Source organism: Lepidochelys kempii, chromosome 3, assembly GCF_965140285.1.
Source record: "Lepidochelys kempii isolate rLepKem1 chromosome 3, rLepKem1.hap1, whole genome shotgun sequence".
NCBI classification, from domain to species: domain Eukaryota; kingdom Metazoa; phylum Chordata; order Testudines; family Cheloniidae; genus Lepidochelys; species Lepidochelys kempii.
Window position 1 is genome coordinate 186,742,689 of NC_136382.1, and position 15,661 is coordinate 186,758,349.

At 39.7% G+C, this 15,661-nt stretch overlaps 1 protein-coding gene across 9 annotated transcripts in view; it reads right to left on the reverse strand.

Annotated features, from left to right (window-relative positions):
* Positions 1-15,661, reverse strand: part of CCDC88A (coiled-coil and HOOK domain protein 88A) — a 359,905-nt gene that overhangs the window by 56,961 nt on the left and 287,283 nt on the right. For all 9 annotated transcript variants that reach the window (XM_073339323.2, XM_073339320.2, XM_073339322.2 and 6 more), the window contains 6 exons: positions 15,172-15,313; positions 13,233-13,409; positions 12,323-12,484; positions 3,313-3,590; positions 2,932-3,075; positions 1,344-1,530 (listed from right to left, as the gene is read on the reverse strand). In XM_073339323.2, the coding sequence (XP_073195424.1) occupies positions 1,344-1,530; positions 2,932-3,075; positions 3,313-3,590; positions 12,323-12,484; positions 13,233-13,409; positions 15,172-15,313 (1,090 nt within the window). The remainder of the gene's footprint in view (positions 1-1,343; positions 1,531-2,931; positions 3,076-3,312; positions 3,591-12,322; positions 12,485-13,232; positions 13,410-15,171; positions 15,314-15,661) is intronic.

Below are 15,661 nucleotides of genomic sequence, written 5' to 3' on the forward strand. Positions count from 1 at the left end.
CACTCAGTGCTTGTTTCCTGAGCCCAAAAGCAACGGTCCACCGTGTGCAGCTGCTCCGTGAATGCCAAAAATAATCTGCTGTTGTTTCTTTCCATGGCACACAGCAAATCAGGTGCCTTTCAACAGTAGACAGCAGTTCAAGATCCATCCTTTCAGACAGAGATGGCGGCTATACAGTAAGCAGGGGCCATTGAAAAGCTCACTTGAAAGCCCAGGGAATGTTGGGACAGAAAAAACGGCATAATGGGATGTTGAGCCTGCACCCATGATGCACTGCAATCCATGCTGCCTTCCCACAACTCCTAGCTGCAGAAGGTGGAGAGTAGCACAATGTGATAGCTACCCAGACTGCTCTCTCTGTCAATGCTACAGCACCAAGTGTGGATGTGCTCTGCCGACAGAAGGAGTGCTGTGTGAAGATGCACAAGAGATGTAATTATACTGGTTTCTGATCGTCAGCAAAACTTGTGTCGACAAAACTCTGTAGTGTAGACAAAGCCTAACTTTGTCCTTCCTAATTTACCTGGAAGTTTCTATAACAGTAGAAGGCAGCAAATGTATGGTTATTTTATTTCTGTTGAAACAAGAACCTGTCCACTGACATGGATTGCTTTCAGGTATTTAAATTAAAAGCTCAGGAGGGTATGCACACCTTTGGTGTTTGATAAACAAATATTTTTTGTTTTCCTTCTGAAAAAGATCACAGATATCTTTCTCTAAAAGTTGTGATAAAGATCTTAGCATCCCACTTGAGAAAGATCTTGTTCACTGCTTTATGGTTCATGAATCAGTTTTTATGACACTGTAATTGCATTAGATTGTAAATTCTTCATAGCAATGATGTTTCAGAGGCTTATGGCTTGGTCTAATTTGGGCAGATCTTCAAGGGGATGGCAAAAGACACAACTCTGCCACTACAACTACACTAAGACTAATAAACTAAGGTACATAGAAGAAAACCATTGAGAAGTGCCTTGCTGAAGCAAGAGGCGTTGTTCCAGCACCCTTCACTGGTGCTAAGAAGGAACTGAGAGCGTGCAGGGCTGGTGGCATAAGCACGCGGCAACACAGGGCACTAGAGCTCGCCTGATGGATACCACTGAGGGAAAAATCTCCAGCAACGGTGCACGCGGCGTGCACACACCTAACGTGGAATGGACATGAGCAAGCATTCAAAAAGCAGGGAGGTTCATTTTTCTTCTTAACAGTTATATTAGAACTGTCCGATTACCTATAAAAGCAGATACATTAATAAAATCTAGCAAATTGCATAATATTATCTGAATTTACAATGCTATAGTAATTGAAGTATTAACAGAAGAGATTAAAAAACTTTAACTTACCTCACACTGATTATTCAGTTTTGTAGATGTAATATCCAGTTGTTGGTACTGTTCTTTCAGTTTAGAAAATTCAGCTTCTAATCGTGTTTGTTCTAGTTTGGAATTGTTCAATAAGCTTTTCAAATTCTTATGGTCAGTTTGAAGAACTTCATTCTCTCTCAAAAGTTGACTGTATGTATGATTTAGCCTGTAATTAAAAGATGTCATATAAGAATATATATAGATAAAAAGATAATACATATTTTAACCAGAATTTTGTTTAAAGCATGTAACTTCCATAATTCTATGCTATTTGTAACATGAGTGACACACATTCTTTGGAAGAATATATGAACTAATTAATAGCCTCTAGTCACCAGTCTGGTTAGATCAAGATATTCTACTCTCTGAAAATTCTATTCTCATTAAGAGATAGGAAGAGTGATTGATTTCTGGGAAATTATATTATTATAGAACTCAAATTGTGGGCAAGTATTTTCTTTTCAAAATGAAATACCTTTCATATTTTAACTCTATGCTTGGGAAAAACACACGGCTGCTGAAAGTTTAAAAAGGAAAAGATTTAAGTGAAACTTTGTTTTTAGATCAAGTGACCATAGTTAGGATCCAAATCTGGTCTCAAGTAAAGGACAATAAAAGCACAGCAGAGGTTTACAGTAGTACACTAGATCCTGTTTAACTGTGGAACCAGACCAAAAAAAGAAGGAAACTGGATGCACAGGAGAGCGAGACATTCCATTATTTGGAGTAGAAGCCATGTGTAGTAGGTGGGATCCTTCACTCTTTACAGGAGTCTGACCTAAGCCCAAAGAAGGCTCAAGAGCGATGAGTAAAATGAGGCAGGGAAACGTGTATGTATTTTTATTATTTTGGATAGATCTGAACATTTCTTGTACTCGCTAAAGTAAAGAACAATTGTGTTTAGGAACCCCATAAAGTCTGTGTGTCTATTTGCTTATAACTATCACATGTCCTCAAAGAGGTGAATTGTAAATTCAGAGCACCTCTAAAGTTGTTGCTCTGGAAAGAGTGTGCTTAAGTTACTGGGGAGGCTAAGTGGGTCAGTACTGGTCCAGGGAGCCTATGAAAACTGGGTAGTGGGGCTTCATTTCCATGAAGAGGTAAAAGTCAGTCTGTGCATAGGAAGTGTAGTCCTAAAACCTACTCAGATCAAGGGAAGCTTCAGGGTACACAGACCCAGTTTGTACAGCTCAAAACACTGCAGACTGATGTGCATCCAACTAGGGGGAGCTCTACCAGGGCTGTACAACAACTAAGTTGGGGAGGAAATCATTAAAAAGCCCCTCATTTCACAGGGTTAGACTGTGACTTGGACTACAGGCCCATGCAGAGGAGACATACCATATGCAATAATATACTTTATATACAAAGGCATATACTATATGCAATAATACAAAATATTACACATGAGCAAATTAACTTAAATTATGGTTGCTGTGGGAAATGCAAGTTTGAATTTCTTGACTTTTATCAAGTTTAAAACCTCAGCCTTAATACCGTACAAATGTTGGCTTTTTCATTTAATAATATATTTAAATCTAAATAAAGTATCAGATTTTTTATTTACCTATCATTTTCGTCACGAAGTTTTTTGTATTCTGCTGCTACAGTTTCATGTTTTTTGCTTTGCTGCAACATTTTCTCTTGTTCTACTTTGAGCACTTTTTCCAACTCCTCTAATTGCACTTTTTGTTTCAGTAACTGATTGTACCTGTAAACAAGATTATATAAAAATGTTGGTTATATCCTCTACAACTAATAAAAATAGCTAAGGATGTAATTTCAATTTTGAACAAGGAGAAATTTATTCAAGGAGTTATGATCTAAATGACAGATTAAGAAACATTCATTTTATTCAACCTAATTTATACAACAATGTTCTTGTATTATTATGAAATGCAGATTTTTAATGTTACTCACAAGATCCATCTTACATATTTATGCTTACCTATCTTCTAAGTCCTTATGTTCCACCTCAAGATTTTTGTGTGCAGACTTGAGGCTTCCATGTTTGGCAATTAGAGATTCATATTCGGAAGCTTGACGTTCATGAAGATGTTCCAGTTTTTCATGATCTTTGACCAGTGAATCATACAATGATTTCAGATCCTCTAGTTCCTTGAGTATAGATTCATTTTCATTTTCCAAGGCAGACTGTTGGATCAGCAGTTGTGCATTCTGATTCATAAGAGATGTACTTTGAGAATTAAGGGTAGAATTTTCAACCTGCAGTTGTAAACAATGTTATCAGAAATAAAGGAAACTCCATTTAATTTAGTATCATCAACAATGAAAGTGGGGATTAGCATACTATAGTTATTAAGGTAACAAAGGACTTTAGGTCCTTTAATCTAGTCTAACTCCCCCTAGTGAAGGACTGGCCTCAAAATTAATTAAATGTTTTTTTAAATCTAATATACTTATGAATACTTCAGTGACTTCAACAACTTCATTAGCCAAGTTATCCTATTATCTAACGCACCTTAAGGGTAATAATTTTACCTGATACTTAATTTAAATGGTATATTTTAGTTTCAAATGGTACATCCTTAGGTAAGTCATTATGGCCACAATTCAGGAAAGCATTTAAGCATATGGTTAAATTCATTTCTATTCAGGAAAGCATTTAATTGTGTGCTTAACTTCATGCCTCTTCTTAAATGCTTTCCTGAAGAAAGATTCTTTCTGACTTTTAAGCAGTGAGGTTGACAGGTCTATTAAAAAATGTTTTGGATACCAATGTTTATCACTATCTGATCACTAGAAATCCTTTGAACAGGTGAGCCAGAACTGTGACTATTACTTGAAGAAAGGAAATTTTCAGGTAAGCATGCATGTTTTTTCTATTCTTCATTGTATTCCAGAGATCCATTACAATGGGATTTCAATCAACAGTGTCCATCTAGAGTGGGGAAATGGAAATAAAGTTAAATCAATAGCACCTAAGTGAAACTGTGTTCATTCTCTTTTACTGAGAAACTATACTGCAGAGCGCCCTTCTGCCAAAAATAATGGCAGCTGATGAATGGATGTCCAATTTATAAAATTTGGAGACAGGATGCACTGAAGAACAAGTGGCTGCCTTGAAGATCTTCCCATGGAGGCATACAATTTTTCTACCCATAAAGTCATCATTGCATCATTGCCCTTAAGGCGTGGGCCCTGAGGTTTGACAGAGGTGTAAGATTCTTTAATTTTGTATGCCTCTGAAATACTCAGTTTAATCCCTGGACTTCATAAGGGGTTTAGTACACTTAGTATATATCCTGAAGTAATGGCAAACATCAAGTGTGAATTAGAACTCTCCCATGGGTGGGAAGGCTTCGGGTAGAAGCACAGAAGGACTATTTCTTGATATGTATTGAAGATGGAAATTAATTTGAGGAAGAACCAACTTAACATTCAAAGGCCTGCTCTGTCCAAAAGGAACACACAGTACTGAGATCCTTTTGAGGGGACTTCTGTGGTAGATGAATCAGCCACCCATGTTTTAAATGGAATTTAACAATTCCTTCCTAGGTTCCAAAGGGTGCAGTTAGTACAGCAAGGGCTAGATTGTGACAGTATGAAGAACGTATCAGAAAGTCTTTCCCATAGAAGCATCTGATGTTCAGATATACAGACATTTTTCTTCTTTCAAATACAGAATACTTGCTAATATGGATATTTGGCCTTAAAGAGTGATGGCTTTGAAGCCCATATTGAGGCTTTCTTGGAGAAATTCTAAGATATGTTTAACTTCTGCTCATGTAGGGGACACAGCTTGACATCTGCAGCAATACCTGAATCTTAGCCAAGTTTTGGAGTATGTCTTATTTGTTGCCTGTGTTACCTTTTTTCTAAGATACTTTCCTTCAAAATCCAAGCAGCTAGGTTCTGTCCGTCCGGATCTGGATACAGGGTTGGTCCCAGAGACAATAACTTGTCTGCAGAGTAAGTATATTTGTGGCTCACAAGCTAGATTGAGCAGGTCAAAGAACCATCATGTACTCCTTCACCTATAAGGGGCTATCAATATTACCATTGTTTCTTCCCCCTCCCCCCGACCCTTTTTCTGTATAGTCCTTGGGATTTGCAAAATAGAAAATTTCGTACCCAATAATTTTCATTCTACTAACAGCATCCCCACAATTCTGATATGTATGGGCTATTCCTCTCCTGTGTGAAGTTTCTGGAGGTGGTTTAAAGCTACAGCACAGCCCTTTGCCTGCTTGCTGCCTGATGAGTCATTCCAAGCTGTGAAAAAAACTCCTAGACAATGATTAGTAACAATAATTTCAGCGCCAACCAATTAACCATGTACAACAGGCCACTACATAAGAAGCAACTATCCAAATAAAATGCTGACCTGTAGTGGTGAAGCCATACAGGTTGGGTAGAACTGTGGGAGACACTGCTAGCAGAAAGGAAATGATCAGCTTCGAAATTTTCCATTCTGCAGCCCAGCATCTCCCTCAATTCTGATTCATATGGCAAGCAGTGAACAGGAGAAGGGAGAGATACAAAGTGAACATAAAAAACAGGAAAGACACACTTTTTTGAACTGCTCAAATGGCAAGGTTATGTCTGGACCACCACTTGCAGCACCTTCCTGTCCAAGGAGTGCTCTGTAGAGACAGAAAGTCCACCTTATAATGCTTGATAGAGGTGTTGGCCGATGGCAATGTGGCTGCCCTAGAGATATCTGTGGTGGAAGCACATGCTTTCTGGGCCCATGAGGTTGCAATGGGCCTTGTAAATGTGCCTTGATTCCTTCTGGAACAGGTGCGCCCCAGATGGCTTGTTTGCCTCAAAGCTGTAAATCTAATTAATCTAGTAAGAGATAGTTTGGATGCCCTAAGCAGCTCAAGATCAAAGGAAATGAACAGGAAGCCCAATCTCCTTGTGGATTCTGTAAGCTTGATATAAGTCTTTAGTGCTCTCAGTCTGCCTTTTGGTTCAGCTCTCCTTTTACGTGTATTGTCTTTAGAGAACAGAGAGTTTTGTCTGCCCATTCCATCACTTCTGCATGTAGTGCTACACTCCTTGTTCCGCCTTGATTGTTTATGTATGTAGCTGTGGTCGTGTTGTCTGGTTGGAACAAGACGTTCTTGCCCTCCAGGTAGCTCTGGAATCTCAGTAGAGCTAGTTTGACAGCTGTGAGCTTCAAGAGCTTGATGCTGAGGCTCTTTTTCCCAGAACTCCAGATTCATTATGTCATTCTGGCTCCCAGAAGTGCTCCCCATCCCTCAGAAAAGTGTCTGTTGTGAGAACCTGCAAACCGGGAAGGCATATGGGAAGACGCCTAAAGACATTGTCTATGGCCAGCCATCATCTTAGGAAAGCTAGTACCTGACCGGGAACCAGTAACTGGTCTTACACTCGCTCCAGGCAATGGTCCCATTCTCTCAGAAGAAAGACCGGAGACACCTGATATGTGACCTCACCTATGGGGAGACCCGTATGTGCGAGACAAAAAGGCCCAGTGGCTAGACAGAACAGAGGCTCTTGGCCTCCAGCATTTGTTCAGCATGGATATCAGATACTGGATCTTCTGGAATCTGTCTAGCAATGGGTTCATCTTCATCACTGAAGTGTCTGTCTCCAGTCTATGTTTGCTGAGGGAATCAGGGAGCTTTTCTTGGTGTTATTGCAAAGTCAGGCACTTGGAAGCAATCCAGAGTCCACTGTGCCTTGCTGTGACCACTACCAACCACCTAAGACTGTAGGTGCAGAAGATGGATCAAAAGGAAGAGTCTTTGTTATGCTCAGAATGTTGTTGGTTTGAAGGAAAATTAATCTAGGTTTCCTTAGAAACTTCTGCTCCAGATATTTTCCCCTTGCCAGGGTATCAGACTCCTTTCTTGGGTATCCTGTATTAGTAGGAACCTGGATTGCTGTAGACTTTGACAGTCAGGGCTGAGGCCTCTCTGCAGTCTCAGTTACTAATTTCTCTAATGTTTTTCCCACTAATTCTTCACCTGTAAGGTTGGATGCACAAAATATCAGTTTAGGATGAACAATGACTATTCATGGATGTAACATGACATCCTTGTAGCCACCAAATTAGAATCCATTGCTCATCACAAATCACATCAAGGGCTTTACCAAGACAGGACCCAAGACATCTCATTTGAATCAAGGATCATACCCCAGAAGTTGAGCCACTTGTTTACAACAAAGTAAGCTTCCTACTAAAGATATGAAAAGCTTTTGGTCTGAACAGCTATAGATGAGGCTTTGAAATTGCTGAGTAGTGTATCATCACTCTTATGGTCTATGGGGTCTGAAGGTGTGACTATCTTTCACTGGTAGAACTCTGGCTGCACTAACCTTAGGCTCCCAAACTTTGTGAAATTTCTTTGTTTTATAGATAGATTAGATAGACTAAATAGATATAAACATTTTAGTTTAACATTCGGTTTAATCAGTTGACCTTATTTGGATGTAATGATGCCCTCAAAGGAGGCATCAATGGGAAAATGTGTCATAATTATGTTTGGAAGGAAAGATAGGTTATTAATATTTATACATTCCTTACAGCCCACTCACTGACATCCTGTCTTAAAAAAGCTATGTAAATTATTGGTGTGGGGTTTGTTTGGTAGGTGTGGTACTTCTTCCATGGATGTTTACGATGGGGAGAGGGTTGTATACTATTCATCTTGGTCTGGGGAACCAGACAACAGAAGAGGGGTACTGGTACACATACCTCAAATGTGCAAATAGTTGAGAGTTGTCCTCATGAGCCTGAAAGTGCCCTGCCTGCTCCCCCCGGCTGGTGAGCACCCAAGTAAGTGCTGTACAAGGAACCTAGAACCATTTGGAGCTTTACTCAGGAAATCAAGATCATTTTGAACATGGGAAGGGATTTCTCACTTACCCCTCTGTAATCCCAAGAAGGTGCAGCTTCATGGGGAGTGGATTTCTCAAGAGCCTCTGTTCTGGCCACAGACTGCCTGAAGTGCTCTAGACTTTGATGTGCAGCCAGCCTGTGGAGCAGGGGAGGGATAGAGAGACAGACTGTCAGCTGCTGTCTCAAATTTTAGCCCCTTTCCCTGGCACATCGATAGTCCTTGGGCTGAAATCCACACTGGCACAATTTCCATTAGGCTGCAGCCTGAGGCAAGGCTGCACAGGAGGCACAGGCTTCTCATCATGCCCAGACATGCTGCAAGTTGGGGAAGGGGTGGTAAGTATGGTACAGAGCACTGAGAGAGAGATTCTGTGAAGATAAACACTCCCTAAGGGGGAGAAGGCATAGGAGAAGAGGTTTAACTCCTGATTTTCACCTCACTTGTTCATTAACAATAATAATCCCTGCCTTGCAAAGGACACATTTGCTTTTGCCATTTTGGGAGGATTTACCCCAGAGTATCATGAGAATTGCCTGATTCACAGTGCGAGGAAAGAGCTGTGTAGTTCTCCTGCTTCTGCTTCTCTCCACAGGGAATCTAAGACCCACTTCAGGACTTGTGGGGGGAACCAGTAGCCCAGAAAGCTCTCATCTTTATGGTCCTTTGTTGCCCTGGACGTACCCTGAGTCATTTCATTTGGATGAAGTTCTCCTAGTCCTCAGAGCCTACCCTGTGTCTCTTGGTCAGGTTTTTCTGTGTAGTTGCAGCTACTTCGGGGGGTGGTGTAGAGAGGCTCCAACTTGTCTGAGTCAGAGCCCTGTGTCCTAGCAGAAATATGGTCAGCTGCATGCAGGCTTGGCAATTTTTACCTTATGCTGAGCCTGAGAAACGTATCTCATATACGGAGCACCTTTTGGATTTTGCCCAGTGCTTGAACGGTTGTTCTGCCAGGCCTCAAAGGGGGCACAGCAGCTTGGCAGGAAGGCACCGCAGCAGAGATTTCATATGGTTGTTGCCACCACACTGCTCAGAACCTGAACCAGGAAGTGGTGAGAAGGTTTGAAAGCAAATAAAAAGGCTTTAACTTCCTGAAAAATGGCTAAAAATAATTTTTTTTTAAAAAAAGCATGGGAGTGAAGCAAACCACCACTTGACCGCTGCCGTGGAGTCAGAAGATCTGGCAGCAAGCACGAGAAGGAGGCATGGATAGCATAGGCTGTGCTGTAGCTTTGAACCAGAAACCGCACACTGGAGGGCAAGAGCCTATATCAGAATTATGGGAGACACTGGGCTGCAGAAAAGGAGAAGGCATAGAGACAAGAACTTGGCCAGTTCTGAATGTTTATGTTGTTTCAGCCTCTGGATTCAGTCACCTACAGAAATAGCAAGATGCCTTCTTGTTTCTGGAAGAAAACAGGTCCATCACTGATCTGCCAAATAAACGGACCAGGGATGAGAATATTTCTGAGTGTGGACTCTATTCCGCTTGAGTTAATGTTTGTTTGCAGAGCCAATCTATCATTTTCAATTTCCCTTGAGGTACACGATGCACAGCAACAAGAAGTTTTGTTCTTCTCAAGTCAACATGAGCAGAGCTTTTTTCTTAAATGGTATGGTCATAACCAACATATGTCTACTGCCTAAAGAGAGGGTCAATGCTTTGAGACCATAACTGACTACTCTGAGCTCTAGCCAGTCAATGCTATGCTTTCTCTCTTCTGCAGACATGATCCCGGAATTGTCAGTTTCTGAAAGCACCCTCCTAGTTTCAACCTCCTAGACTGATGTCTGTTGTAATTACTGTTCCAACTCACTTGCTGACTGCCTCTTTGAGGCTAAATCCTTTTTCATCAGCCAACTGAAGGAGATAGATACAATCCATATGACTTTGATTTTCACAACAGGCTGGAGTAGGATGGGATGTGGAAAAGATAACAGAGCTGGAGAGCTCTCGTATGTATCCTGGCACACTGCAGATTGTTTATTGAAGATACTAACAATCCCAACATGTTTAGTAGGGCAGAAAATGACATTTCTTCAGCAACTTTTACTTCCTTTATAGACCGCTTAATCTTTTTCTGTTATTCTCTGGAGATGCTCTCCTTGTGCCTCATTGGGTTTATCTTCATAACCAAAAGAATGATGAAAATGTACTGGGGATATTACATTTTTTCTTCTCTTTATCTAACTACAATGTTCCAGAAGCTGCTTGGATTTCAGGTAATTTGCTTCTGCTTTCTCTCTGGATAGAACCCTGATCAGGTCATCCAAGGAGGGGAAATGCTGCTTCTAATACTACTATTGTATATCTTCTCTGGACTATGCCCAGAACTTATTTGTTCAAAGTCAACAGCAGTCATCAATTCACAAATTAAAGGAGTCTGATACCAATTTGCTGTTCATTTTGGACTAGGGATAGGAAGGAAGTCATTCAGTGTGTTCTGAGGAGGCTGACAGCTGATCTGAGAATTCACTTGTTTCAGCCTTTTCTGGTTTAATTATATCTTCTTGTGTAACTGCTGTCTCTATATGCTGTGTTTGTTAGTGTAAAATACCAGAAATGATTGGTTAGGCTTAAAATAAGGCTTTTACTTTCTGTAATGTATAATAGCAGGGGTCAAGGCTCTCTTGGTCATTTCTGATGATTCACCTATTTTCCCATAGATTCTCTAAAGAGGTTGCCTCTGGGCAGTAAGTATTTTGAAGCCACTGTAAGTTGTTTAGTTGAGATCCATGGAACTTCATGTGCCTGTAAGAGAGTGCATGGTATCCCATTGCTCTAACTAAGAACAAGGGATGAAGGTTTCAAGTGATGATCCAAAACAAAGGCAGCCACATGGGAGATTTTCCAGAGAGAGGCCCTTAGGCTGTATCCTTTCTTAGTTCTGAGTGTAATGTCTACAAGAGAATCTATCTATACCAGGATTGGCCAGGCAAAACAAACAGAAACTGCTGAGGCTTTCATGGTGGCTGATGTAGCTTCATAATTCCTGTGGAGGGAGAAGTCTAATTCTTATGTCCAGGTGACTTTATGGAAGAAATCCAATTCACCGGGAGTGTCCTTCAACCAAGGAGGATAAAGCCAAATCTGCCATTGCAATGAAACTACGTCAGATTTCAACTGATGTATGTTGTGGTCCTTTTTGGCCTATTTTCCAAGACTCTTCAATGTAGCTGTGAACTCCCAGTCATCTTTTATGATATCCTGCAAGACGATATGGAAAAGGATACATGGTTTCAATGTGAAACCAAATAGGAACTTTTCCTAGTTATTAAATTCCTTTTCCCTTCTGTTCAGATTCTTTTTCTTTCTGGGGGTCTGGAGGGATATTAGAACTGCAGTGGCCTTTCTAAGAATGGTAGCAATTTGTTCACAATATCTTGTTAATTGAGAGCTTTGTATGTACTCCCTAAAGCTGTTTGATCCTTGGAGCCCTAAAAAACATAAGATCCATTTGCAAGAGGAATTCATTTATTGGAGAAACTGTATTTGAAAACATAGGTAGCCTGAGAGGGATGGCAATTTAGCTTTGATTTCCTTAAGGTATCTTTGTGAATGTTAATTTTGTTTTCATAGCTCCCAGGACCAAAGCATATGGCTTTATTTTTTTCTGAGCAAATTACATTGCACTTATCTGAATTAAATCTCCTATTAATTTTGGCCCACTTCTCTACATTTTCATTCAGTGTGTTCACAATCTTTCCTCTTTTAGTATTATGTGTCAATTTACACTTCATTACTTCTAACTCATTTAAGAAAATATTAAAGAGTATCTCACCTAATATTAGTTCTCAGGGTGCTTTAACTGCTTACATCACCAGAAGTCAGAAGTTAAGAACGTAAAAGAAAGGGTGTGGAAGGAGGCTGACAAAGTACACTTAGTTCCTGTGCATGAATTCCAAGGGTTTTAAATATGATAAATGTATGATGTTAATATCTTGTTGTAGCAATTTATGACTGACTGTTATTAGTGCAAACTAGAAATGGTGCAAGGTGCTTTGATTTCCATGTCAACTGAAATTGTGATTGCTAGTGCCAAACAGTTTATAGCAAAGCTCTGACTTGAAAAAAATCTACCTTTATTTTGAATCGGATGATAAAAGCAAAATATAAAATGTAACCTGCAGCTTGGCATTCTGAGTTTGTAAGGTTGTATTTTGCTCCTGTAAAGAAACAGTCTGTCTCTGAAGTGATAGAATCTGAGCTTGTAGATTATTGTTCTGGGTCTCGAGTTGCTTTAGTTGAGTTTTCAGTGCTTGTTTCTCTGCCTGCAGGGTAGCATTCTTAAAAAAGGAAAAAAGGTTAAAGATAGAAGAATCATGCATATCAAGAGGACATTGTTTATATTTTAGGTTAGTTTACCTAAAAAGAAGATTATTTATTTTAAATACAAGTAAGACGAAGTTATGGGTTTCCATTAAAATCACAAGAGAGAAGCAATTGTGAGATACAGCTTCCACACTGTTATTAATTTATCTGTTTTTTGCTTATGAATGTAGTGGCCACACTAACCTGAGATATTCATACAGGGATGGAGGGAGGGCACATTTTCAAAACTGGCCCCAAACTAGACGTTCAAATGGCGCTAGTACAATTACTGTCTTACACTCAAATCCCTGTTTGTATGTGACACCCATAGATGTGTCATTAGCAGCAGAGACTGAACCTTGAACCTCTGGTTCTAAAACTATAAGCCTCTGCTATTTGAGCTAAAAGATTCAGATCTGACAATGCAAAGACTGTAGGAGACCCATAAAGCGCTATGTGGTTCAAACCCTAGAGAAAGACAGAGTCATACTGTGTAAGTGTGGATTACACATTCACCCTGGCCATGGAAGTTCATCCTAAGTGTCAGGGGTCTATCCCGATTAAATCTCCACAGGGGCCATCACTTGTAATGTGACACTCCTGGGAGTAAAAGCATGAGCCTCTACTGGCTGAGCTAGAAAACCCACGTTTGTTAACTCACGTGTTTACTTTGGCCACCTCACTCTCACGTCACATTAAACAAGTAAAATTAAAACAACTTACATTTCTTTCTACTTCTATTAATCTATCTTTAACCTTCAATAGTTCTCTAGTAGTTTCCTGATTTTCCTTTTCCCATTTATTGACAGACTGGGTTTCTTCACCAGTTCTTGGAGGAGAATTCTGTACCATCCTTTCCTCCTCTTGTCTTTGCTTCAGGGCTTCATAGTTTTTTTTCACCTAAAATCAATTAAGACAATTACAAAAATTGAAAATATAACCTCCAATCTCTTTGTTTAACTATGTGTGAATGTAATTTGCACAGGACAAGAAACTCAATGAATATTTTCAATACTTATAATTGTGAATTTAACTGTGGGAGTTTACACATACTATATAAATATAAAACATGAAACTGCCAGAAGAGCGTGTTTGACATATGTATCTTTTGTGCACTCAATTGTACTTCAAATTAATTATACAAGTGTAAAAATCTAGATGGGTAAATTTCATAGATGACCATCCCATTCCAAATGTTTAAAGTTTTATCACTAAATTCTAGATTTCTTGGGAAGTGAGGATCCTTTGTACCCCAAATCAAGCCCTGAGTTCAACTGCATTTTTCTCTTTTACCCACAATCAAAGCTCTGTGACTTGGCCCATGATGTAACTCCTAGTTACAACCTGTCTTATCACTTATTTTAACTCTTATCTGCAAGACACAGTCCTGCCAACTCTGTGAGTTCAAAAATTATGATCCAAGCCAAAAGAAGTCATGAGATTGGCTTGAAAATCATGCTTTCTGTAAAAATATCAATATTCCTTTTTGGTTTGCTTTTGGGATTTCTTTTATAAAGTCTTAGAGATCACCCTCTGCTCTCCCTTGTGTATGGATTTTTGGATGAAAACACAGACAAAATGCAACAGAAATTGAGAGGGTCTCCCCTCTTCTTTTTCCTGACTGATGAAGGCAAAGGTTCTCTGAACTCTCCCCAATAAATGCACTTTCCCTTCCAGACAGTTTCTGGGTACTATTGTCAGGTCCCTATTCTGTTTCCCACCACCTCTCCATTGAGTACTTCTGGCCTTCCCCAATCATCATCCTCTGCCTCTCCACTGGGCATTGTATTGTTTTTGGCTCCCTTCTCTGGCATTTTCTCCTACCTCAATGAGCACTGCTTCCTGTCCTCTTCCCCACTATCACCTATATACACTATTTCAGCAGCAGTGTGGAGAAAAATGCAAGCTGAAGATGGGTGGAAACAGGGATACCCCTCCTCAAAGTGACCCTCTTTAATCACCATCTTTCCTGTGGGAATTGGTCATGTCTTGGAGTTGCCACTGGCTGGTGTCTCTAGTCTGACTCCTGCTGCTTTCCTTGCCTTGTTGGACTCTGCAGGATTCTGTACATGCACAAAAGTGCAGAGCAAGCAGCTGAGACACTGGACTAATCAGTAAGTCAAGGAAATGCAGCCTCTAGTTTCAATTGCAACAATTGTTCACCCATAATTCTTCAACTGTAAACCACTGTACATGACATTGAACAGAAAGTACTGCAAAAACTGTAGCTCTTGAGATAAATTCACAAGAATTAGCAATGCTGAAGACATAAAACTGTTGTCTTAAGGTCTAAACTCAGTAAATAATTTGTTTTTTAAACACTGTTCCTCACACACACCAAGTCTTGTCGAAAAATTCAAGACCTCCATCATGAATCACCATTCTAATATTTTTACTGAACAAAGATCTGAATTCTTATGCAACATGAGTTTTTAAAAATTTAGTGCTCAGAAAATTACAAACAAGCTTTCCTGTGTCTTGTAATATAGAATGCACTACTTCTGAAGCTTAAGTATTTTGAGAGAGAAGTGAATTATTTTGTCAAGTGCACTTAATTTTGTAAGAATGTCATTATAAACTGCAAATAAAATTGGAAAATAAGAATGGTGTTCAAGAATTTTATAATCTGAGGAAAAAAATGGTCATGTCATTTTTTCCTTACTGTTTTAAGTTCCTGGCGCAGCTGCTGGTTTAAATTTGTTGACTCTTCTAAACGAGCTTCCAAAGCCGCAATTTTTTCTTCTTTTATTTCTAGAGACTTCTTTAACGTAGACTCTAACTTTGACTCCAAAAGCTTGTACCTACTACTCAATGACATTTAAAAATATATATTTTTATTATCTCCTATTTCAAGAAAGAAAAAAATTCTTTGAGACTTATTTTTTTTAAATGACATACATATTTTAAAATTCTGGGTGAATATAGTGCTATTGAAAAAAAATGGTTACTAACCTTCTGTAACTGTTGTTCTTTGAGATGGATTGCACATGTCCATTCCAATGTAGGTGTGTGGGTGGCCCAAGCCTAGTTGCCGGAAATTTTTCCCCTGTGGTAACTGCTGGGTCGGCTCTGGCACCCTCTGGTGTCGCACACTCATAGCACCAGTAGAAAGGGCTTGCCAACCCTGCACCCCCTCAGTTCCTTCTTTCCAG